At 46.2% G+C, this 25,467-nt stretch overlaps 1 protein-coding gene across 9 annotated transcripts in view; it reads left to right on the forward strand.

Moving 5' to 3' along the window:
- The window catches only part of TDRD5 (tudor domain containing 5), a 40,365-nt gene that overhangs the window by 2,900 nt on the left and 11,998 nt on the right, over nucleotides 1-25,467 (forward strand). For 2 of the 9 annotated variants that reach the window (XM_043552657.1, XM_043552663.1), the window contains exons 2-12: nucleotides 3,487-3,556; nucleotides 7,614-7,852; nucleotides 11,484-11,876; nucleotides 12,333-12,511; nucleotides 14,140-14,223; nucleotides 15,676-15,732; nucleotides 17,012-17,165; nucleotides 18,362-18,471; nucleotides 20,529-20,749; nucleotides 23,822-24,034; nucleotides 24,657-24,723. In XM_043552657.1, the coding sequence (XP_043408592.1) occupies nucleotides 7,621-7,852; nucleotides 11,484-11,876; nucleotides 12,333-12,511; nucleotides 14,140-14,223; nucleotides 15,676-15,732; nucleotides 17,012-17,165; nucleotides 18,362-18,471; nucleotides 20,529-20,749; nucleotides 23,822-24,034; nucleotides 24,657-24,723 (1,710 nt within the window). In that variant the 5' untranslated portion in view covers nucleotides 3,487-3,556; nucleotides 7,614-7,620. Of the gene's footprint in view, nucleotides 1-3,470; nucleotides 3,557-6,909; nucleotides 7,138-7,613; nucleotides 7,853-11,483; nucleotides 11,877-12,332; nucleotides 12,512-14,139; nucleotides 14,224-15,675; nucleotides 15,733-17,011; nucleotides 17,166-18,361; nucleotides 18,472-20,528; nucleotides 20,750-23,821; nucleotides 24,035-24,656; nucleotides 24,724-25,467 lie in introns of those variants that run through there. The other 7 variants (XM_043552656.1, XM_043552660.1, XM_043552658.1 and 4 more) reach the window with 6 other exon arrangements.

The raw sequence follows: 25,467 nt of genomic DNA on the forward strand, positions 1-25,467 counted from the left end.
TCTGCCCTCCTTCCCTTGGTTCTCATTGGTATCTGCTGTTAGATGGTAACTGTTCCTTTCTGCAGTTCCAGTTGATATCCTTCACTTCCTGCTCCAGACTATTGCCAAATGTTGCTGTGAGCTGACAACTAGTAGCCGTATTCTGCCCACAGAAGGGGCTGCATTTTGTTGGTGGGCAAAGTAACTAACAATACAGCAGCCTTCATTTATCTATGGTGCCAGAAGTGTGGCTGGTTCTTTGCAGAGCTGTATGAAGCACAGGAAACTTATGTATGCACATTTAAATAGTTGTAGATAACAGTATTTAGCATGGGATGTTGAAGTTAATGACTATACTAAAGAAAATAAGGATCTTACTATAGAGAACATTGGAATGAATTGTTGTGCTGCTGGAAATTCAACTCTGCGTAACCCTGGATGTTAAAGAAATAAAAAATGAACAGCTGAAATGTTTGAGCCTCTTCCCGTTCAAATGAAATGAAGTGACTCTATATTTGCAGAAGTAATCCCCTTCCCCAGAGAAATCTTCCCCAACCAAGCTTCTTCCCCATGCCAAGCTTCCCCATGCCAGCTTCTAGACTAGCAGCTGTAACCATAGTCTGACTTCTGCTTGTGACCCCTTGGTAGGTTCAGCCTCGTCCGGCCCAGAGACTGTTATCGTAGCTGTGGGAATGCAAGCACTGGAGATCTCCCACCAGCTGCATTGCCAGACAAGGGAAGCTGGTGCAAGGAGGATGTTAGACTCTTACAAGGGTGGCCATACATCCTGTTTTGGCTTGGATAGTCCCTTTTTTAAGCCCTGTCCTGGCTGTCTCAACTAGATGATCGCAATGGTCACTTCTGGCCTTGGAATCTATGAAAGTGGCTGTGGGTCCTCTCTTGCTGGGGGTAGGTGGGGGTCATTGGAGAGAGCAAGGGTGCCCTGTAGCCAGTGGGGAGGGGTGGGTCAGGTGGAGGTGATGTACCCTCACCTGTAGCATGGGGGACCTGAGGATCCAAACTGTCTTGGCTGTCTGGGTTTGCAGGTGGGGAGGGAGGAGGCAGTGTTTGCACTAAGTAGAGCAGCAGTTTAGATCTGCCCCTGGCTGCTTTAATGATTAATGATGCATTAATGATCTGGAGGATGGTGTGGATTGCACCCTCAGCAAGTTTGCAGATGACACTAAACTGGGAGGAGAGGTAGATATGCTGGAGGGTAGGGATAGGATACAGAGGGACCTAGACAAATTGGAGGATTGGGCCAAAAGAAATCTGATGAGGTTCAACAAGGACAAGTGCAGAGTCCTGCAGTTAGGATGGAAGAATCCAACGCACCGCTACAGACTAGGGACTGAATGGCTCGGCAGCAGTTCTGCAGAAAAGGACCTAGGGCTTACAGTGGACGAGAAGCTGGATATGAGTCAACAGTGTGCCCTTGTTGCCAAGAAGGCCAATGGCATTTTGGGATGTATAAGTAGGGGCATTGCCAGCAGATCGAGGGACGTGATCGTTCCCCTCTATTCGACACTGGTGAGGCCTCATCTGGAGTACTGTGTCCAGTTTTGGGCCCCACACTACAAGAAGGATGTGGAAAAATTGGAGAGAGTCCAGCGGAGGGCAACAAAAATGATTAGGGGACTGGAACACATGACTTTTGAGGAGAGGCTGAGGGAACTGGGATTGTTTAGTCTACAGAAGAGAAGAATGAGGGGGGATTTGATAGCTGCTTTCAACTACCTGAAAAGTGGTTCCAAAGAGGATGGATCTAGACTATTCTCAGTGGTAGCGGATGACAGGACAAGGAGTAATGGTCTCAAGTTTCAGTGGGGGAGATTTAGGTTGGATATTAGGAAAAACTTTTTCACTAGGAGGGTGGTGAAACACTGGAATGTGTTACCTAGGGAGGTGGTAGAATCTCCTTCCTTAGAAGTTTTTAAGGTCAGGCTTGACAAAGCCCTGGCTGGGATGATTTAATTGGGGATCGGTCCTGCTTTGAGCAGGGGGTTGGACTAGATGACCTCCTCAGGTCCCTTCCAACCCTGATATTCTATGATTCTATGCTGTTCTGGGAGCACTGATGCTGGCAGGTGACAGTGTAGGCTACATGTTGCATTGCTGTAACTGTACAGAGATGCTGATGGGGACAGAGAAGAAGGAGTCCCCTTTGAGAAGAGGTGGGAAAACTACAGCCCGGGGGCCACATCCAGCCCTTCAGGCATTTTAATACGGCTCTCGAGCTCCAGCCAGGGAATGGGGTCAGGGGCTTACCCTGCGCTACGCATGCCGGGGCTCCGCTCGGCTCCTGGAAGCAGCAGCATGTCCCCACTCTGCCTCCTATGCGTAGGGGCAACCAGGGGGGCTCCGCACACTGCCCCCGCAGTTCCCATTAGCTGGCCAATGGGAGCTGCTGGGGCAGTGCCTGTGGATGGGGCAGCGCGCAAAGCCACCTGGCCGCTCCTCCGCATAGGAGCTGGAGAGAGGACATGCCGCTGCTTCTGGGAGCTGCTTGAGGTAAGCGCTGCCCTGAGCCTGCACCCCTACCCCCTTCCTGTGCCCCTGCCCCAGCCCTGATCCCCCTCTGGCTCTCTGAATCCCTCGGTCCCAGCCCGGAGCATCCTCCTGCACCCCCAACCCTTCGTCCCCAGCCCCACGCCAGAGCCTGCACCCCCAGTCGAAGCCCTTACCCCCTCCCGCACCCCAACCCACAATTTCGTGAGCATTAATGGCCCGCCATACAATTTCCATATCTAGATTTGGCCCTCTGGCCAAAAAGTTTGTCATCCCTCCTCTATACTCCCCCCACCAGCCTTAGTGCAATTATAGCTGCAATGGCAGCTGAGCAGCTCCCAATCCCAAGAAAAACAGAGGCTTAGACATTTTGAGCAAAGAGCTCATGAGAGCCACACTGAGCCTCAGAGAGATTGCGGGAATAACGCCGTTGTAACCGAGTTTGCGCCTAACCATACTAGCCATCTATGTTATAAGAAATCAGTTCAGCAGCAAGACAATGCTAGTCCTCGGCACACATAAGCAGCAACCTCCCTTCTGATGAGTTGGTGCTGACTTAGTGCTGATATCCAGAGTTTATCTAGAAGCACAGCTATGCTGTTGTCCAGCAGGCATGTGCATTGTTAAAGGAGGAGGAGAAAGAGGAAGGGAGTAGAGTTAGGGTGGCAACAGTCTTTGTTTTCTCTTGGATTCCTGTTTTATTGGAAATCTTTGCAGCCCGCTAAGTCAGGATATTACAGGCATGCCTGAACTCTGAACTTTCTACTCCCTGATCTAGTTTGTAGTGTTATGATCTTGAAACATATTATTTGCTGGCAGATTACTGGTCCCAAGGAAATGTTGAATGAATGGGGCTACTGTCAAGCAAATGGAGTTGAGTATGTATTTGGGAGAAAACAGTGATACATAAATAATATAGTGTCCTTAATCATCCCCAAATGCTTTATAAACTATATACATAGAAAAATTGCCTGTTTAACCAGGTATTCAACATTACAGAACAGCGTGGAATGGGAAGAGAATAGAGAAGGATACCATATCCAACGGGGAACTGCGAGTGGAATTTCAGGTCAGCAGTAAGTAATTCTGAAAGCTGGTTAGACTGCTTTGGCTTTGGGCCCTTCTTGCCAAAAGTAGAGTGCAATCTTTAACTATAAGAGCCTGGACCTTTGATTTCTTGTCTGGTGTTCTGGATGCTGTTTCCCAAGGGTTCTTTGTAAGAGCAGTTTGCAGCTGAGCAACTCTCAGCTGATCTCAGGAATTTGGATGTGAGAATAGTGCCGCATGTTTACTCCTGCCCTGTGGAAAATCACTGTAGAACGAAGACAGGAATCGTTTACTGAAACGCAGGCATTTCCCCCCTGTTTTCTCCAAACCCCTTCATCTGTAGCCTGAGTCCCTGGGAATTGTACTGAAATGTACAACTTTTTGGAAATAAACAAAATGTCTGAACAGGCATCACACATGGACTAAGGAAGAGAAATGGACCATTGGCCTGAACACAGGACTGGGAGTCAGGAATTCTAATCCAGATTATGACAATGATTCCCTTTTTACCCTGATTTTACAACTGATTGTTCCTTCCTGAGTGGAGTACTTTGCATTTGTCGTTTTGAATTTCATCCTATTTACTTCAGACCATTTCTCCAGTTTGTGCAGATCATTTTGAATTTTAATCCTATCCTCCAGAGCACTTGCAACCCCTCCGAACTTGGTATTGTCCGCAAAATTTATAAGTGTACTCTCTATGCCACTATCTAAATAATTGATGAAGATATTGAACGGACCCTGAACTGATCCCTGTGGGACCCCACTCATTATGCCCTTCCAGCATGACTGTGAACCACTGATAACTACTCTCTGGGAACCAATTATGCACCCATCTTTTAGTAGCACTATCTAGATTGTATTTCCCTTGTTTGCTTATGAGAAGGTCATGTGAGACAGTATCAAAAGCCTTACTAAAGTCAAGATATACCACGTCTACTGCTTCCCCCCTAGCCACAAGGCTTGTAACACCAGCTGGGATTGATTAGTGCCTCTTCATTTCTTCCCAGGTCCAGGGCTGTCCCTAGACATTTTGGTGCCCTAAGCAGGGGCAGGAGCAGGCTTGCGGGGCAGGGGGGAAACTGCCCCCCAGCACAAGCTGGCATAGCAGAGCGGGTTGGGTCTGGGTCGCCACTTTCTGCAGCCCGGTGAGTGCATGGCAGGCTGTTAGGGGGCTTATTCCTTCACCCATTTACTTCCCTGGTCGTTCTCGCATGAACAGAGAGCAACAATACCCGAAGTCCAAAGGTGCAAACAATTCGATGTTTATTGGGGTGAACTTCCAGCAAGCATGATTCCAGTTTCCTTCCTTAGTGTCCCCCTTCCCAGCTCTGACACCACAGAGCCTTACATCTGTGTCCCTGTTCCCATTCCTGCCCTTAGCCAAACATGATTCCAATTTCCTTGCCCCCATTCCCTGTTCCCATTTTCCCCACACACACCCATCCACTCACTTCCTGATTGACTGCAGACTATGTAGTAAAACTTGAGTTCTGCTTAGCTATACCTTAACCAATCATTTTCCTGAAATTTAACTAACCAATCCTAACATATTGTAACATGATCATGTAACCAATTATATCCCACCACCTTAATTAGTTTACACCCAGCAAAATGAATTATACAACAGACAGAAACAATCACAGAACCAGAGAGAGATTATACAGACAAACAATAGCAAAGTGGGAATTATAATGACAAAACAATACAGAAGTGAGGATTTCACATCCCAGCTATTGATAAGTGAGTTCTTGCCAGACAGGATGCTATCAAACTAAGTTTCCTTTTACATTTTCTAGGCACTTCCCTTTCTCTGGAGGCAATAGGCATTATCAGGACAGGATTGTATTCCTAACAGTATTTCAATGTGACTAGTTTGGAATGTGAGGATCTGACCATTCGCTTCCCAGCTTATGGCTGCCTCTGTTGCTTAGCCAAAGGCCTTAACCTAAGAACAGGGCCTCAGACTGTCACAGTAAGAGAAGGACCTTACACTGGCAGACAGTGATTTTGATTCTTTCTTTTATACCTCTAACTAGCCAAGTGATAAGAATGCACCTAAATTCTTAAAGTACAGGCCTTTACCGACAGGCCTGAATATCTATATCCTAACCCCACACTCATGGGGCAGTGGCCCGACCCCACACTCATGGGGCAGTGGGAAGTGGAGTGACCCGGCCCCAGCCCACTCTCCTCTGCTCCCCTGGCTCCCAGCCTGGGGACTTGGGGGGCAGGGAGGAACTGCACCCCTGCACTCGCCGGCGGTATGGCTGGGAGCCGGCAGCACAGAGCAGGCTAGGGCTGGGTCACTCCACTTTCCGCCACCCAGTGAGTGCAGGGCGTGCCCGACCCTTGCTGCAGTCCCTCGGGATGTTGCTCAGGGGAAGAGGTGGAGTGGGTGTGGGGCTGGGGCAGAGCAAAAGCGGGGGCAGCTTTCCTGGCTGGCTCAGCCGGCCAGGGGATCAGGCTGGTTGCTGGAGCAGCACGCAGCTGCATAGGGCCCCAGGAAATTTGGGGCAATTTGGTGCCCCAAATTTCCTGGGGCTGTACGGAGCTGCGTATTGGTAAGGACGGCCCTGCCCAGGTCTTAATGATTTGTCTGACATTTTTCGATGCTTGCATAATTTTGTGCAAGCCTAGGTTTTGGTGCCATAATATACACACTGTGCCATTACATTGTGCTGTTGTGTTGAAACATCAGTGTTGTGGAGCAATGATCCTTTGTAGGAATTTTCCTAACCTTCCATGAGGTAGGTCTGTGGAATGTGTAGGGGCTTAAGGTTGATGCTAATTGGAGATTGTGTGTTCATGATGTAGAGCTGGGCTGCAGGTTTATGTTGGGGTGTGGCTGATTTTCTTTCTATTCTTTCCCCCTATCCCTTTGCTTTCTTTAAGCCTGAAGGGGCAGGGCTCAATCATGATTCTGTGGCAAGGTCCTGGGCCCCCCATTGCTCTCATTGTACCAAGCCCTGCATGAATCTAGCTGGCAGTGCTGTCAGGTCTCTCCGAAGCCCACGTAGCGATCTCATGTTTTGCTTTGTGCCTCACATGGTTATGGGTTACCAGGACGGGAATCGCTAGCATGGCACAGTAGGCCATGGCTCCGTGGGACACACATGGGGTGGCCCAAAGGGTCAGATGGGAGCTCAGCAAAGGGGCCACTCAGTACAACTTTGGGGGTGCATCTGTACTGTGGATGCCTGTCACCTGGGATGGAACTCAGCCCTGGCTGCTCCCGCACAGGACCTGAGGGGTCACTGTGTTGGGTGGGGACCCCGCCCCATGGGCAGCTCCGAGTCCCGACCTATGGAAGGCTGGCCCAGCGTCAGCCCCACCACGGGGCGGGCGGCCTGAGCGCAGTACCTCGCTCGCACCACTGGGTGGCTCTAGCGCCCCTCCGCCGCTCTCTGTGGTCTCGCTGGTGGAACTGCCCTCCTCAGGCGCCGCCGTATGGTCGGGTCGGGTCGGGTCGGGTGGGGTGGGGTGGGAGGGCAGAGCAGAGGGGCGGGGTGTTTGCGCGCAGGCGCACAGGGTGGGCACCGCGTGAGGGAGCGACCCGGCGAGGAGGCGCGACGTGAGGACACAGCCCGAGAGCGAGGGAAGGTGGGGGCGGGGGCGCTTCTGGGGGGATGGGAGGGAGGAGGGCTTGGGGGAGTAATCGCCATGGGGGAGGGGCGGTAACAGCAGGGGGAGCGCTAGTTGGGAAGGGACAGGGAGAGGCAGCGGCAGTAACCCCGGGGGTGGGGGAGGGGCAGTAACTGCGAGAGGGACAGGGACTTCAATGGGGGAGGGGCAGTAATTCTGAGGGGGCAATAACTGCAGAGGGGCCGTAATCCTGGGAAGACGGGGACAGGCTGATGTAGGGGCCATAACTGAGGGGCAAGGGCTGTTGTGCTGCACTCTTGGTGCTGGCTCAGCCTCCCCCGTTCCCCACCCACTCTCTTCCCCTGCTCTCCTCCCCGGTGCCCTTGCTTGCCTGTCTCTTGGGGCTTGCTGTAAAAATCAATCACTGATTTGGTTCCAGGGCGTGTCCTCCCTGCTGGAAGTCACGCTCTCTGCTCCCTCTGTTTCTCCCCCAGCGCAAACATGTCGGACCAAGAGCGCCTCATGGACTTGCTGAGGAAAGAGGTGAGGTCGCTGCTGATGGCTGTCAAAGAGGGCCTGACCCCAGTGCAGCTGGAGCAGGAGTACCTGTCTATGATCGGCAAACCTCTCCCATTGCACACCCTGGGCTACCGATCCACCATGGAGCTGGTGAAGGACATGCCCGATGTCATCAACATCTGCTCCTCTAGAGATGGCTATGTTATACTGAAAGGTGGGTGTGCGGCTCCCCTGGCAAGAGGAGCAAATGACTTGGGAACCCTCACCCAAGCATGGAAAGGCATTCAGTAGAACAGTCTCATGCTGTGCTTGTAGTCTGTATGTGCATGATACAAGGCTGGTGTAGAGCGTGGACCCTGGACGTGGAGCATTTGAACGTGGGGGAAGGTACCCAGTATACTAACCAGCCGGTGAGTTTTCAGGGTCATGTATTTAATCCACCCCAGCTTTTTAAGAAAGCTTTAGGTAAATGTTATAAAGGTGCAAATAACAGAGGGTGATATCTAGGGAGCATCTTGGCCATTTACCATGGATGGGTATCTCTCCTTTGTGACTTGCAGTTTAAAGTTATTGATTAAAAAGATGAATCTTCATGGCACTCTAGTGGGCTGCTGACATTGGGTTTGCCTACTTTTAACCTTGGGTAACCCACATAAGCATTATGTATGCAGGATTCCATTATAAGGACCAGCACCATGATCCATTTCTTCATACTCTTATTATCTTTTTTGCCTTCTGCACATGTCCCTTATTATTTCCATTTGCCTCCATGTTTGTTTCTTACCTTTTGTGTTTCTCCCTCTCTTCCAGTCTATTTATATTTGCTTTCTCTCTTCCTTCCTGAGCCTCTCAGACATCTTCTCTCCTAATTGCTTAATCTCACATATGTTCTGGGCCCAGCCTAGGATCTGTAATGACAACCACCCAGGTTTATGCTATAGCACTTAGGCCTCCCTCTTCTATGTAAATAGAGATTGTGGCAGAAGACAGAGCCAGGGAAAAGGCACCAGAGAAGCAACTGGTGCCCCCTTATCTGGGGGCTAATTATTATTTATATTTCTTGATAAAAGAACCTTTGTGGGTTGATCCTGCTTCTTTCTTGTTTCCCCACCTTTGGGAGCAGAGTCTTTGAAATAATCAGCAGCACTGTTTTGGGAGGAGTGATTTTGCAAAATTGAAGAGGCAAGCACCCCCAGGGGGAGAATGAATAGACATTTTAAAATCTCTTTTTAAGAAATAAGAGGGGTGATGTGGAAATGCTGGGAAAGCATGGCTCAGTCTCCAAAAATGTTGTTAGTATTCTTTGGTAAGCTCCATAATACCAACCCATCAGTCCAGAGAGATCTTGCAAAGCTAGCTATATGCCCCCTCACTGAGGGTATTCAGGGTTTGGTGGTATTAACTTCCTCTCTCACTGGTGGTGCTGGCTTGTTTCAAAGGCAGCAAATTTGCGGATGATACTAAACTGGGAGAAGTGGTAGATACGCTGGAGGGGAGGGATAGGATACAGAAGGACCTAGACAAATTGGAGGATTGGGCCAAAAGAAATCTGATGAGGTTCAATAAGGATAAGTGCAGGGTCCTGCACTTAGGATGGAAGAATCCAACGCACCGCTACAGACTAGGGACCGAATGGCTAGGCAGCAGTTCTGCGGAAAAGGACCTAGGGGTGACAGTAGACGAGAAGCTGGATATGAGTCAGCAGTGTGCCCTTGTTGCCAAGAAGGCCAATGGCATTTTGGGATGTATAAGTAGGGGCATTGCCAGCAGATCGAGGGACGTGATCGTTCCCCTCTATTCGACACTGGTGAGGCCTCATCTGGAGTACTGTGTCCAGTTTTGGGCCCCACACTACAAGAAGGATGTGGATAAATTGGAAAGAGTCCAGCGAAGGGCAACAAAAATGATTAGGGGTCTAGAGCACATGACTTATGAGGAGAGGCTGAGGGAGCTGGGATTGTTTAGTCTGCAGAAGAGAAGAATGAGGGGGGATTTGATAGCTGCTTTCAACTACCTGAAAGGGGGTTCCAAAGAGGATGGCTCTAGACTGTTCTCAATGGTAGCAGATGACAGAACGAGGAGTAATGGTCTCAAGTTGCAATGGGGGAGGTTTAGATTGGATATTAGGAAAAACTTTTTCACTAAGAGGGTGGTGAAACACTGGAATGCGTTACCTAGGGAGGTGGTAGAATCTCCTTCCTTAGAGGTTTTTAAGGTCAGGCTTGACAAAGCCCTGGCTGGGATGATTTAACTGGGACTTGGTCCTGCTTTGAGCAGGGGGTTGGACTAGATGACCTTCTGGGGTCCCTTCCAACCCTGATATTCTATGATTCTATGAGATAGTGCTTTTTAATTTGAGGCCTCCCAAAGCACCGTGCAAACTGTGACAGATATGGCAATTTCCTGCAATGTCTTTTGGAGATATTATTGAATTAAGGTTAAATAGCTTTGGAGTCCACTGTATTATAAATGCAAAGTTTGTATTATTTATTTGTATTATTGTGGGATTGTTTGCAACTTCTCTAGGAAGGAGAGACTTGGCCAGTGTATACCCTGAGAAGCGCTGTTGAGTTTTAAAGGACTCTTAAACAATGTGCCAGACAAGAAGGAACTTTTGGGACAAAGTTAAGTGGGTTTTCTAGGAAATATCTGGGAGGAGGTGAATGCAGAGTGCCTTCTCTGGACCCAACCTTTTGATTCTATGCCCTAGGAGAGTGCCATTATCTGACTGATTATGTATGCATGGCCTCTCAAGCGCAAAGACACAAGCTGTATAAAGGAAAAGCTGATCTATGAATGTGTGTTTTGAGCAAACAGCTGTTGTAACCACAGAAAAGCCCCATAGTGGGGTTCAAAAGAGCAATAGAACCCTTAAGTTCAGGTTGATTTCTAGTGAGCTTATTAGCATATTGGTTAGGTTCTTTTATTGTTTTTAATAGTTTTTCACCTTAAGAATGAATGTGCTTGCTTAGAAAAGGCTGTGTGGTAACTTATAATTGTGGGCAATTACACGGTTTATAGCCCCCGATGAGAAGGCAAAGCGCAGATGGAGACCTGCTTAGGCATTCTGACTTACTAGGGAACTGCAGCCTGGAAAAACCCCAGTCAGGAGGGAAAGAGAGATGGGTCTCTGCCCAAGAGAGGTGAGGATCTGGGAGTCTAGAGTGGGTGCACTTGCTGGAGCACAAGGGAAATACATGTGCAGTTGCCATGAACTGACACAAGCTATGTATATACAGGGATCACTTTACCAAATAGTTGTAAATACTGAAGCTAAACAGCACATCAATGTAGGGCAGTGAAAGAACAATGCTGTATCTGATTGAAATTGCAAGGTGAATTTAGGTAGAGTGTAATTGCACAAATTGGAATTGGTCCAAGACACTCTTGCTAACACTTTTAACATTGTGAAAAATGCCATAATGACAGGTGGCTAGGGCCTTGGTTTTACATCTTGTTCAAAAGGCTGCAGCTCCAGCAAAGCACATTATGCTGTAGCACTACCAAGAGGTCCAGTATGGTTTTGTTGCAGTACTGGCTCACAGGGAAGGGTGCCATCTATTGAGCCGCCAACACAGCCTTCTACGATATCTGGGCTTTCTCATATGATCTCCTGTTCAAGCACTTAGTAGGCTCAGCAGCCCTCTCTGCTTGGATCATGATCTGCTGAGATCATGGTCCTGTCACATTGCCCTCTCTGGGATGTTAAAACTGTTCCAGACCAACTTGCGGGGGGAGGATAAAAGCTATAAGTTACTTACTCAGAAGGGGGCTAGTAGAAGGGAAGGGGGAGAGAGGAAGAGCGTTACCCAACACAGCTTAACTATTTATTTCTGCTGCTTTAGCCATTGCAGATGAAGCCACCAGGGGGATGGCAAGTTTGGTTGCCAGACAGCGGTCCAGTTCTAAGGTGCGAAATGTCATGCGAAGAACAAATGCCTTCTCTCGCCCCAGCCTGCCCCGGCAGGGCCGGACCCCTCCTATCCTGCCAGCTATGGTGAAGAGTGAGCTGAAGGACCTGCTGAGTCTGTCCCCAGTCTTGCTCTCAGATTTTGATAAGGCCTTCGCCAGGCGCTTTGGACGGACATTCCAGTATATGCGCTATGGATTCTTCTCCATGATTGAAGTGCTGAGCGCAGCCTCTGATATCATTGCCATTGAGCAGACCAGGGCGGGCTCTCTGCTGACCCTGAAGAAAAGCCCCTCAGTTAAGCAACAGCAGGAAAATCTGTCACAGGGTGAGGCTGTATATGTATTTAATTTGGGGCAAGTAGTTCTGATTAGCACACATTGTCACTTTTTCTTCAAGCAGACCGTGTTTCAGGTGAAGGGGGCTAGGTCTCCACTGGCTGCAATAGCACCCATCCTTTAGGATTCAGCACAGGGTGGCTGTGGTGGTGCTGCTGCAGCGGCTGTGTGCCCAGCCCAGTGCCAAAGGGTTCTGGCTCTGTATGACTTGGGGCTTTATTACATGATTTCTTCTCAGTGTTCTCAGGGGTAGGTGGATGGAGAGGGGCGAGTTTAGCTAAGCTGAAGTCTGTACTCTATAAATAGCTTTTATTAACATGACAAAGGTTGCCTCCTTGTTGTGGAGCTGGATAAACATTGGTGTGAGCCCAACATTGCCTGCCTGCCAGGGAAATGGGAAACTGTGACCTGCTTAATGCCATGTATAAACCTCTTCTCTGCTTAAGGTGAGAAGGTGATTCAGCCAAAGAAAGCAGAGCAGGCCAAGTCTGATTCTCTGCCAGCTCCTGCAGTTAAGACACCCCCTCCAGGATCTGTCTTATGTACAGAGAGCCTCGAAACACCAAAATGGGGATCAGAGCCAGTGGAAGCAGAAGTAGGGAACTGTGGTGAGAGACTGAAACAAGTGAGTAACTGAAGAAGTGAGCTGTGGGGTTTCTTATCCTTAAGGAGAGTCATTTAACACTGTATCCCAGACACAATTACATTATATCCTCAGTACAAGGCTAGAGTTTTCTAAATTGTTTTCAGATTAGTTCAACAACAAACAAATTGATATTGGCATAGGAGTCCAGTGGGCTGTCAGAATCCTATTTCTGGTGTGCAAAATCTCTGTACTCATGTTACAGATCACCCATTGGCCATTTCCTGTAATGACCATCAACTTGTTACCTAATGATAGAGTGCCTTCCACTCAAAGATCTCAGAGCACTTAATATTAAGCCTCATAACTCTCCTGTGAGGGTAGATAAGCCATGGCGACTATTCCCACTTTATACATATGGAAACTGAGGTACACCGTGGTTAAGTCACTTGTCATAGATCACATAGAATCTCCTAGAGACAGGAATAGAAACCAGGAGCCTTGAGACCCTGTACTTTGCTCAGACTACTAGCTATACTTCCTCCCAAGGACAAAAAAGAATGGAGGCTTTTCCAGTTAATGCCATAACTGAAAGACACTATTTCCTTTGTCCTTTCTGGTCCTGATGGGCTCTATGCTGAGGTAGAATATAACTGGACCGTTTATTAGCACCAAGGAAGGACTTGGTCCAAAGGGCAGCCATTGTTATTGAGTTCTGTGTGCTAGGCAATATTCAGACAAAGGAAGACACACTCTCCTTACCTCAGTGTGCTTACCTAGGTGATCAGGCACAGACAATCCAATACTGACCCATGATGAATACAATGGTTAATGGTACAAATGGGAGGTGGTGTGGATTATTTTAGATCATTGAAGTACTAATGGAGCAGCATGTGTTAAGGAGGGATTTGAAATGAATAATACTTCACATCTAAGAGGGTCATTTAGCAAATGAGGGAGATAGAGCCCTGTATGTAGGGGGCAGCATGGGGGTAGGTGCATAGACATGAATGGGAAAGATTACAAAGGATAGGTTTAGCAGGGAGGTTTGAATGAAGTGTAGGCTGTGGGAGGGAACTGATCCAGAATTGTAATAGGCTGCAGTATAGTTAGTTACTGCTAGAAGGCCCATATGCCACAGGATGGTAGGTGGGAGAATGCCATGGCAAGAGTCTTAGGGACGAAGGAAGAATGAAAGGAAGTGTGTGAGGTGCTCTAAGAGCTCCAGAAAACTGGCTTATGGCTAGTGCACAGTCTGCTTTATGATGAGGTGGTACAACACTGGTGGTATAATGGTAAATGTAAGCAGTAATTAATTGGAGACCCCTGCATCGCAGCAAGACCCATGATCAGTATTGGTGATCTACAGAATAGAGTCCCAGAGATTATGAAGGGCAAGAACTACTAGACATTCCAAGTGCCTGTATATGAGCAGTTTTAGAGTTAATGGTTGTGCATCTTATACATGCAGTGTGTTTTAAAAATCCTTTGCTAGATGCTGACATTCAATCCTGTTTCACTGCAATCCTAATCTCGATGTAATTTCCACTAATAAACACATCTTTTACTGTAATAATTTGCCCCCTTGATTGCACAATTTGATATTAGTTTTCTTGAGTCTTGGAATTCACCTTTTTGTTCTTGTTATGATTTTTGGCTTTTCCTTGAAGTTGGAGAAGGATATTAAGATGATGCTTGCACAGAAGGGAGCCGGAGGGACAGTCAGCTCAGAACTCAAAGAAAAGATCCGAGTTGTAAGTGTTCATATCTGGAAATGTCTCTAAGCTTTGGGCAGGAATAAGCATTTAGACATTAGCATGTCTAAAGCCTGATGCTCAAGGAACACCACCACTGCTGCTTCTCAGTAGACTTGGTGGTTACTGATAAATTAGGGAAGATGATGTGGCGTCAGCCAGCCTGTGGTCTGCCTCTCTTCCCACAAGATTGAAATATGTTGTTTCCTCTGTCTTTTTGGCATCAGCTAGGCTGGAAAAACCCAGCAGAGAATACAGATTATCTATGAATCCTGATGCTTGTGCAGAATCAGAACCTATGAAAGGTGGTGACACCTCTAGGTTATTTAAATGTGTGTATTTATATGTCCAGTGTGATCTCACTCCCCCTAATCTACTACTATCTCTTTTGCTGCTTATGTCTTGAACTATCCCCCTTCACAGCAGCTGCAATTTTACAGATAGTTCATGCGCTAAAGAGCTCGCCATCTTCCTATAAGTGTCGACAGTACCTAGCATGTAATGGGTGCACTTAAGCAACCATACTGAAATACGGTGGTGGACTGCTAATTGGGGCTTCTCAGCATAGCTGTCTGGGTCAGGGGTTCTGAACCTGGAGGTCGTGAACAGGTAGATGTAGGAGGCATGACTACTTTGTCCTTCCCATATAGCTAAGTGGGAGAGGGGTTTTTGGCTAGATTGGAGAGGGGTGTTAGGATGGTGCTTATATGGAAAAGAAGGTAAGGGTATGGAAAAGGTCTTCAAAACCACTGGCCTAGATTATTTAGCTGGGAAATTAGACTTCTGATCCTTGCAGGTATTCTACAATGTGGAATTTTCATAATCCTTGTATACAATGGAGAGTTTCTCTTTACTGAATTCACAGAGATGTGTGGACTTGCTGATTGGGACAGATGAACCCACGCCAAGTAAATTACTCTTCTGGATAGATACTTTCCATTGAAATTCTCTCTTGTAACTGAGCCAGACTCTGGGTGCACTTTCTATATCTTGTAGCAGGGCCTGCAGCCACAGCTGAGGCCAGCGGGTCGAATGCATAGATGCAGATCTTTTAAAGGGCTCTTTCATTTGCTCCTCCTGCTTGGCTCACTGTGTGGGGCCATGAATTCCAAACATACACATGCTATCTGTAGTCCTTTCCTCCTTTTTGAGTTTATATGTACCCTCAGAAATTAAGTTATGCGAGTCTGAGGTTCTGGATGAGTGGCAAAGCGCTGCTAATTTGGGGCATCGACAGATGGAAGGTCCAACATATCTAGCCACAGGGGCTAGTAATAAAGCGCATGTCATTAAAAAGCTAGGGCCCCTAACTTTCTATAAGTATATATTTTGCACTCATAATATGCTGTTTAGTTGTCTGTGTTGCAATATGAAGCTATTCTTACTCCCTCTTTCACCTAAGGTCCAGGTACACAACTGTCTGGTTATGATGTGTCCTTTCCTATCGTGTAGGTTGCAGCCCAGTATCCCGAGGGTTTGCTTGCATCTAAGCTACCTAGTGAGTTTGAGGTAAGTTTTGCCTCTAGCGGGTAGGGACTCTTTATTCGGTTTGGTTAAAGCTGGACATACTGCATGTTCAAAGAGCACTCTGCAAGATTCTCTCTCAGCTCTGGTAGAGCAGTTTTCTCTTTTCAGTGCAGGTTCCCTCCAGAAGAGGCTGCCAACTCTGTGCTGGATTTATGGTGAAGATAAATACCCAGTAGGAGCTAAGATGATGATGCCGAACTTATGTCCATTCACGTACTGACAATGAGGAAATAGGAGTATGCCCCCAAAACTTAATTACTCCAATAATTCTTTTAAAGAGTTTTACAAGGGTATTTTATTTAACTAATCTTTAGGCAGGCCAGAGGGGCTGAAATATTGATTATTCGCATCCTTGTCGAATCCTTTAAGTAAATGAAATACCCTTCTTAAGAAACTTAGGAGAACTGAATAAATGTATTTTGAGAGGGTCTAATTTTTTGCTATTGAGGAGCAGCTCCACTAATATTAGGGAACTAGTGTTCAAGCTTGTTCTGTTTGGGTGCAGGCTCCTATCTATAGTCCTGTGTTCCAGCTAAACAAGTTTTTTGGTCATTTTACAAAATTATTAGATGTGCAAAAGGTAAATCTACATCCTATGTCCAGTTTTAGGGATCAGGTGTGTGTCTGTTACACAGTGATGAACCTTGTAATTGATGCACTGTGGAGTGCTGCTATCCATGTCCAGCACCAAGAATGAGAAGATTGCAAGTCATGTGGATATGATTTGTACCAATTTATAGTCCCAACTGTGAAACCATTCCGTTTAAAAGATACCATTGAACTGTTTTTATAGCTTGGAATTTGTTTCCTCCCCATGGTTTTAACTCCCTTTAGAAGTTTGATTCTAAAATTCTTTTCTCTCCTGATCTTAGAGCTCTTCCATTTGGCAGCCATTTTTGCTTTCCCATGTTTTCAAAGGGAACCTGAAATTCGTGCATCTGAGTTCCTTTTAACTATTGCTCAGTCTTCTTAGAAACAGACATTGGATATCAGCAAAGACTGATGTGCACAGGAACCACCCCCTACCTCCATCGTACAATGGCAGAAGTGGATTGTGAGATGTTGTCGCCTGATCCCAGTGGATGTTAACCCACTCACTGCTGCAGGGGCACTTAAACCCCTCTTGCAAATTATGCTTGCCAAGTTCTTTAGTTCTTTAAGTTTTTATTGTTGTCTGCTCTGCAGGTGTGGTCGCAGTTTAAAAAAAAGGGGGGGGGGGCAGTTGAATATACCTTGTAAAACTCTTCTTCTTTGGCAACAGGCACATTTTAAAGAGAAGCTATCAGTGAAGGAGCTGGGGTTCTTAAATGTGATGGAGTTTGTTGGGGCCCTTAATGATATTCTCCACGTTGAGCGCAAGGAAGGAGAACAAGACTGGCTGGTCTTTGATCTTGAATCCAAGTGCTTAGCGGATGGTAAGTGAGGTTTATATGTCCATGTTTCGCTGTAGGGCAGGAGTGACCAAAATACTGCTGGTGGGACAGATGTTACCCACAAAGACCTACAGCAGGGCCCCTTAAAAATGGGATCTGTAAAAGAGAAGCGGAGTCTACAAGTCTCATCGTGCAATTCATCACCTTGGTCTAAACAGAGTAGCGTTCAGAGCACGATTCAGCATTATACGCTGGGAGCTTTGCTCATTTCTTACCACTGGTGGGTGGATTTGTCAAGCCTGAGTGAAACTGTTAGATTTGACATTTATATTCAAAGTTAAAAACCAGTCGAGATGAATGGGAAGATTTCACATCTGTCTTTGAATTACTGTTTGAGGCTGTCGAGAAGACAGAATAGCTTAGATTCATTGCTAAAGAGTATTTTCACAATAAAGGCTAGCTCTTTGTCATTTAAAAAAAAAAAAAAAAGATTCGATTCTGCTGCAAGTATTGGAATCTGTGACCAGCCTCACAGCAGTTGAAAGTGTGTGGCGAGCTGGGTAAAAGTGCTGTCCATTTGAATTGTGAAGGCAAATCATCTGCTTTTCCTTCCCTTCTCTATGGAGGGAAGCTTGGTTTGTCGGCATCTTGCAGATTATACTTTAATGCAGGTATTTTTGAAGACTTTTTGTTGTGAGTTGAGGAGGGAAGTTTTTATCGATGAGTTTTGTAGCATGTACCACTGGGCAAGGAATGAATTTTAGTGTTTCTGCTTTTGTATCTTGATGTACATCAGTTCTTTTCCTTACTGCTTTCTGAAGCCCAAATAGATGTATTCTCCTTCCTTTCTTAGGCCCCATCTACACTAAAGACATTTACATCAGTGTAGTGTGACTTAGCAGCATAAGGTGTGGCATTGTAAACCCCATTTTACAGCAGTGTGGTGACTATACATTGGGAATTTGTGCAAGTGTAATTATCTTGATGTAGTTACACCGGGGCAGTTTCTTCATTGGGTTAAGTCACACTTGTGTAAACCCTGCTTTACATCAGTGCAACATATTTGCACTGGAGTAAAAGCAAAGGTAAATTTCCTGAATGTAGACAGAGCCTTGGAAGGTAACACTCTGGCTTTTAAGATGTGTGAATTTCATCTTCTAACCGAGCACATTTGATTCCATTAGTTGAGCAATCAAAGGATGAGATCTGTCAGTCTGATTCTTTGACATCTTCACTAGGTGCTGTTGAGCTCAAGGTCTCCAGCTGGGATTTCTGTTCTGAGAACTCTGAGGATCTGGATCTGAAAAAAAGCAGAGCATTCAATGTGGTAAAAGAAATGGTGAAACCAGTGAGTGGCCTTCAGTAATATAATGACTAGGGGGTGCATTTTAGGTTCGGAAGCTGTGATTAGTGTAGCTGGCTGCTGGGAATTTAAATATCCCTTCAAGAGCGTACTGTAGCCAGACTCAGCCTTGCAGAGCCACTGGAATCTTTCTGCATCTGTAGCCAGCCTATCCAAAGCCATCTTACCTACGGACATTGTGGATTCTCCATCACTTGAAGTTTTCAAATTGAGATTGGATATTTTCCTAAAAGATAGCTTCTTATTGAGTTATAGCATATTGGCTTGATGCAGAGAATACTGGGTGAGGTTCTCTGGCCTGTTATGTTCTCTGGCCTTACCCAATTCACAGCCATGAAAAACGCATCACGGACCATGAAATCTGGTCTTTTTGTGTGATTTTAGCCTATACTACACAGCTTTCATGGGGGAGACCAGTGTTTTTCAAATTGGGGGTCCTGACCCAAAAGGGAGTTGCGGGGGGGTGGGAGGGGGTGTTGCAAGGTTATTTTAGGCGGTTCACGGTATTGCCACCTTTACTTCTGTGCCGCCTTCAGAGCGGGGTGGCAGGAGAGTGGCGGCTGTTGGCCAGGTGCCCAGCTCTGAAGGCAGCTCCCAGCCAGCAGCAGCACAGAAGTAAAGGTGGCAATACCATACTGTGCCATCCTTACTTCTGTGCTGCTTCTGCCAGCAGCTCTGCCTTCAGAGCTGGGCTCCCAGCCAGCAGCCACCACTCTCCAGCTGCCCAAGGCAGGGCCACTGCCAGCAGCAACATGGAAGTAAGGGTAGCAGTACTGCACCCCCCCCCCGGACCCCCCCCCCAACTCCTTTTTGGGTCAGGACCCCTACAATTACAACACTGTGAAATTTAAATAGCTGAAATAATGAAATTTATGAATTTTAAAATCCTCTGACCATGAAATTGACCAAAATGGACTGTGAATTTGGTAAGGCCCTAGTTATGCAGGAGGTCAGATTAGATTATCATAATGGTCCCTTCTAGCCTTAATATTTATGAATCTGTTCATTCTGTTAAGTACCTTACTCCCACAATGCAGTTTTCACCTGTGGTAATTGATCATGCAATCTTTTGAGCTCTTCTGCATTGCTTCTGCATTGTCTAGTAGGGATGGCTACCAGGTGAGGTGAGGTGCCTTTCACCCTTCTTTCTTCCTTGCCTCAACTCTCCATGTCCTGATGTTACTTCTATGGCACACACTCTCCTTGCTGGCACAAGAAGCAGTGTACACGATGGAGTCTGAATCTCTGTAGGGCAGCAGAAAGCACTGCCTTCAGGCTATTGCATACACCCAGATAACTAAATGAAACCAAAAAAGATTTAGTTCACCTTTTCAGTCAAGTCCTCTCATGGAAGGGACTGGCTTTCTCTCTTCTGGGGTTGCCTCTAAGTTTTCATGATGAAAACTCAGAGGTCACTCTCAAATCTGGTGTGAGGTATCTGTTTCTGTCTCTTCCCCATTTCCTTCCTTGGTGGGTATAGCACATCCCAGAGAGAGTCCTTAGAATTTCCCTGTTTCCAGAGAACCCTTCTGCTGGCAGATGATTTCCTCTGCTGAGCCAGTCAGACCCAATGTTTAATTGGAATATTTGCTGTGGGTAAGTCAGGCACTCCTTCCCCTTTTATTGTGGGTCTGAACCACCCCAGTTAAATCTGCCAGCCCTCGTTGTGTGAAGAACTTAAGAGGCAGGGCATTGGAATGGGACTTAAGCAGTGCTTAATTTGTGCCAGGGCTGAGCCCTCGCACCTGTACGCTTTGCAGTTCAAAGCCCTGGCACCTCTGGGCTTGCCACATCAGTTATGAAAGTAAAAATATCACTTGAGTACAAGCTCCAGTACCTCTGTCATTACAAATTAAGCACTGGACTTAAGCTGTACAGTGCCACTTAGAATCCTTTCCATTAGGCATTAGGACAAGCCCCACCAGCACTGGGTTTTATCTTAATGGCGTGGTTGCTTGTCCTTGTTCAATGCACCCACAGCACCAGCATTTAACCATCTGTCTGAGCACCAGTTCCTTTTACTCCTTTTCTTGTCTCTGCAGTATCTGGATGTGGAGGAGCTACAGCTAGCCCGGGAGATAGCAAAACCCGAGATCCCCCCTGATGCTATTCAGGACAGAAGCCTGTATTGTCTCCCTGCACTGGACAGTAGCATGCTAGTGGGTGTCTTTGTGGAGTACATAATCTCTCCTAACCAGTTCTACATCCGGATATGTAGCAGGGAAACATCTGAGATGCTGGAGGATATGATGATTGAGATGAGGTGAGAAAGCATTGCATCAACTTTGTGCTGTGGCCTGTTGTGCAGATTCTCCATGAGAATGTGTATGCATGTGCTATGCTGCTGAGAGAGCAGGGCACCCAGCTTGCTGTTGTGGTTGGTACTGGCTTGGGTATGTTGGTGCAGATGTTCATGCACTCTACTCGTTCATGTATGCATAGTGCTTACTCATCCCTCTATAACTGGAAAACAAGAACTATGTTTGGTGGCAGTTAAGCCTGCAGCAGGACACACTTCATCCACCCAAATTGAAAAGCATGGAAATAAATAGTTATGGCAAAGGACTTATGCATTCCTTTGCACCTTCATGTTGCCTACAGCACTGTTGATATAGGACTCCTTAAGGCTTTCACGTCCATCTCCAACAGATACCAAAAAGCACTACTTACCCCAGCTTCATCAAACTTGCACATCTGACTGTCATGCTTTCCATGTATTTAGGAAGGTCATTATCTAAAGGTTTTGTGTTAAAGTAAAAGCTTGTTATGATTGGGGTACTTATTGCTTTTAGGGATAGTTATGAAATGCTCTCTAGCATCACTACTGATGCATAACTCATATTCTAGGAATTAATGCATGAGTAAGAGCAAAGTGACCAAAGGACAACTCCCAGAATGTGTTAAATTTCTTGCAGAAGGGGTACCAAAAAAGTGAGATGATATTAATGAAAAATTGCCAAATAGGATTACTTTTAAATGCTTGTGGCACCTTAGAGATTAACAAATTTATTTGAATTTGTTAGTCTCTAAGGTGCCACAAATACTCCTTTTCTTTTTGCGAATACAGACTAACACGGCTGCTACTCTGAAACCTTTTAAATGCTTATAATTCTCTCTATTCATTCTTCATTGAACCACTATGAAAAATTCAAATAGTGCTCAGTTTGGATTCTGATTTTTTTTTCCCATTTCAATGAGATTTCAACAAAATAAAGGTTGACAGCTTCTGTTAAAACTGAACTCTGTAACACAGCTCTAACTATACTTTTTACATATACTTTTTTACTACGCCTATGTGAGCAACCTGGAAAAGTGGGATCACTGGCCCCTTTAACTCTCCAGCCTGGGCTCGTTCTCTCAATGCTTTGCCAGTGACAAGCAGCAAACCCCTCCAGGTACTGTTATCACTCAGCCATCAGCATGCAGAGGCACATCCAGCTAAGTGGTGTGCAGAGCATTCATGCAACTCATAAACTATACACAGAGAAACACCAGCAAATCTCCCAAGTCCCCAGCCTTGCAACCCAGATATATATCGTCTTACACTGCTCAAGGCCTTCTCTTGAACAGTGCAAGCTCAGTAATTAGTTTGCCACTTCATCATCAAAGGAAAGTAGATATGCACCAGCCTTTGTAATCTGAGCAGATTCCCCAAGTACTTTGGACAGACTCACTAGTAAGGATAAAACATTAAAATAAGTTTATTCACTACAGAAAGATTTTTTTTTTTAAGTGATTTTAAGTAGGGCTCAGATTTTGTCAGAGATATTTAGTAAAAATTATGGACAGGTCACAGGTAATAAAAATTCACGGAAGTCCATGACATGTCAGAGATATTTTTAGTAAAAATCACGGATAAAACGGGGAGTGAGAAGGGTCCAGCACCCACAGCAGCTGGGCAGCTGTGGGGACCAATTGCCACCCTGGTGGGCTGGGCAGCTGTGGGGGGCTCTGTCTGCCTCCCTCAGCTGGGCTGCTGTCGGGGGGGGGCTCCTGCCACCCGCCGTGGCTGGGCTCCTGTGGGGTCCCCCTGCCCTCCTCCGTTGTGGGGAGCCCAGCTGCCCATGGGGAGTTGGAGCTCTGGGGGACCCCTGCTGCCCAGCAGCTAGGAGCTGCTTGGGGGCCTCTGCCCGCAGGAACTGAGAGCTGTGGGGCTGCCTGCTGACAGTAGTCCAGCCCTGGGGCAGAAAATGTCACAGAGGTCTCTGGAAGTCACGGATTCCGTGATATAATCATAGCCCTAATTATAAGTGGTAGGCATAAAGATCAGAGATAGTTACCTTAAGAAAACAAAAGATCAACGCATATTCTAAATCCTAAACTTTTAGACTAAGCAAGAATTGAAGCAGTTTTTCTCATCTCACTGGATGTTATAGGCAGGTTACAGTTCTTAATTCTTAAGCAAAATTTCCTTCCCAGCCTGAGATTAATCTCCTCAGTTCCAAGTCTTTCTCTCGTTGCCCTTCAGCGTAGGTGAGGGACGAGAGATGGTCTGATGATGCCACTGTCCCTTATTTTATACTCTCAGTCTATGTCCCTGGAAAGATATTGGCCCAGGCATGTTCTGGTGGGCCTTGATGATTCAGAGTTGAGCAATCCCGATTGTGTGGTGCTTGCGCAACGGTCTCTTACAGAACTGTAAATCTCTTGTTTACAATTCCCCTGCTGATCAGGGTCATTTAATGCCCATCTAGGTGTGGGTCACCACCCCTGTTGTCACTGGAAAGTTAGCAGTGGGTGTATCCCAAACTCATTACACCTTTCAATAACAACCATATAGCAAAATCTTATAACATCGTACATAATGATATACCTATTTTGACAGAACAACGAGTTTCAGCAGATCATGACCTATCATATGATACCTTGCAAGGCACTCTTTGTATGAAATACCACAACCATATACCATTGATGAATATGGAGATTGCAGGGTGTTACTCTGAAGTACAGTGTGTCACAGCTGCACCTACTGTATTTGCTGGAAGATGAATAAAATCCCTGTGTGTGCTTTTATACTCTGAGCCTTTGAATTTGGCTGTGTTCATCGTAAATGTTTAAAGTACATGTGTACTCTACCCATGTGGTATAAGAGCATGATATGGAAGGGTCACCTTCACTGTTCAGGAAGATCTTCCTCTGCATTGCCTTTCCTAGATCTTACATTAACTCTAAAAACTGTTCTTAGCTCTGATGTTTTACCATAAGGCTCCTTGAAAGTTCATATCAAAGAGAGGTTTAAAGGAAAACAAGAAAGCAATGCTGTACTGAAGCACCTATGCAGTTCTGTCTGTACTGCTTCCTGCTGGGCATGACCTTTTTCTATGGTATCTTGCAGACGATGCTATTCAAATAAAAATGTTTCTGACCGTTATGTCATGCCGGAGGTCTTGGTCCAGCCTGGCCATCTTTGCTGTGTTAGGATTTCGGAGGACAAGTGGTGGTACCGAGTCATCATCCACCAGGTGCTCAGCGAACAGGAGGTGGAGGTGTTCTTCCCAGACTTTGGAAATCTGCGGACTGTGCAGAAGTCTTGCCTGAGATTCCTCAAGTAAGTTAATTGCGGTATTTTGGCTAAGTGCTGCCAAATCTTACCTTCTCTCCTGGAGCTTGCACCACCTTCACTCCCTTTGGGGAAAGCTGCATAAACACTGTCAATAGATTTCTCAGTGTTTTCTAGACATATTTGGAGTTGTCATTTATTCTGGGATGAACATAAAGCATCAGTTGTCCTTACCTTGAGTTGGCTGGAGTGGAGGGAAGAGAGCTTTTTTCATCTCCCTCCTTTCCTAGCCTCCACACTGTTTAGTCTGTTCTCCTGTCTCATCTACCTCTCTACATGGGGGCTTTGACACTGATTGAACCAAAAGTCATAACCATCGGTCTTTGTTTAATGAGTTGCAGGGGTGAGATACATTTGGCATGGGGCAGTGTGTGGGAACTGGCACTGCTGTTTTCTGTGCTGTACCCATTCTTTGGATGCAGGATGTTGGTTGCCAGAGCTGTTCGTCGGACGTCTTTCACAAGCATAAAATATTAATTTAAAAAAATACAACTATGAGGTGGCTGTTGGAATTGAAGATCAAGAGGCTGTATGGCTCATGGAAACTTGTACCATCCATATTTTTAACTCTTGGTGTGTGATGAAATGATGGATTTGATTCCTGTTGCAGGTGCTGCTATTCGAAACTTCCTGCCCAAGCTATCCCTTGTTCCTTGGCATGGGTGAAACCCATAGGGGTATGTATCCACAGACAGTTTTTCACCTATTTATATATAATGGGACTGTGCAGTAGACATTGGCCTCTTGCCTACTTGAAATAAACTGAGTAATATTCATGTTGACATTCTCTGGGCCTGATCTGATTCCCACCAAAGTTCATGGGAGTTTTGCTGTTGTCTGTCAACCTATCATTGCTCCCTTTCTGAATATTCATAACATGCTGGTTTGCATTCTGTCTACAAATGGACAGCTCCTGTAGAGGTATTCATTATGCCAGTGAATAAGCTTTCTCCTCTGCCCTGAGTACTCTGTGACCCTTGTGGAGCCTTGGGAAATCCAGCCCAGTTTTCTCTGCTTTAAATATTTGCTTTACTTGAGTGACCCATGTTAGTCAAAACTTCCTTCACAAGGGGGGACTGGCCAGGACCCTCTTTAGAGTCAGCCCGTCAGCCCATCACCCCTTATAGCAGGATCCCTGATTTCCTTTCCACTCTAACTTCAAAATAGATGAATAAATTTCCATCAGACTTTCTCAGAACAAAAAAATCTGTCTGGGGTGAGAAGTATGTGAAAGAACTCCAAAGGGAGGAAAGGCTTTCTACCAATAATACATTTTGGGTTCTTTTTATTTCCTTCACATTCTGAGCATTTAGGTTCACATTTTCAAGCTTTTCTTCAGAACCATAAGGGCTAGAAACTTTTTTTATAAATGAAAGCTGAAATTCTCCTTTAATCACGTGACTCCGGGAGCTGAGGCTTGC

The sequence above is a fragment of the Chelonia mydas genome, chromosome 8 (assembly GCF_015237465.2).
Source record: "Chelonia mydas isolate rCheMyd1 chromosome 8, rCheMyd1.pri.v2, whole genome shotgun sequence".
In the NCBI taxonomy this organism is placed as follows: Eukaryota; Metazoa; Chordata; order Testudines; family Cheloniidae; genus Chelonia; species Chelonia mydas.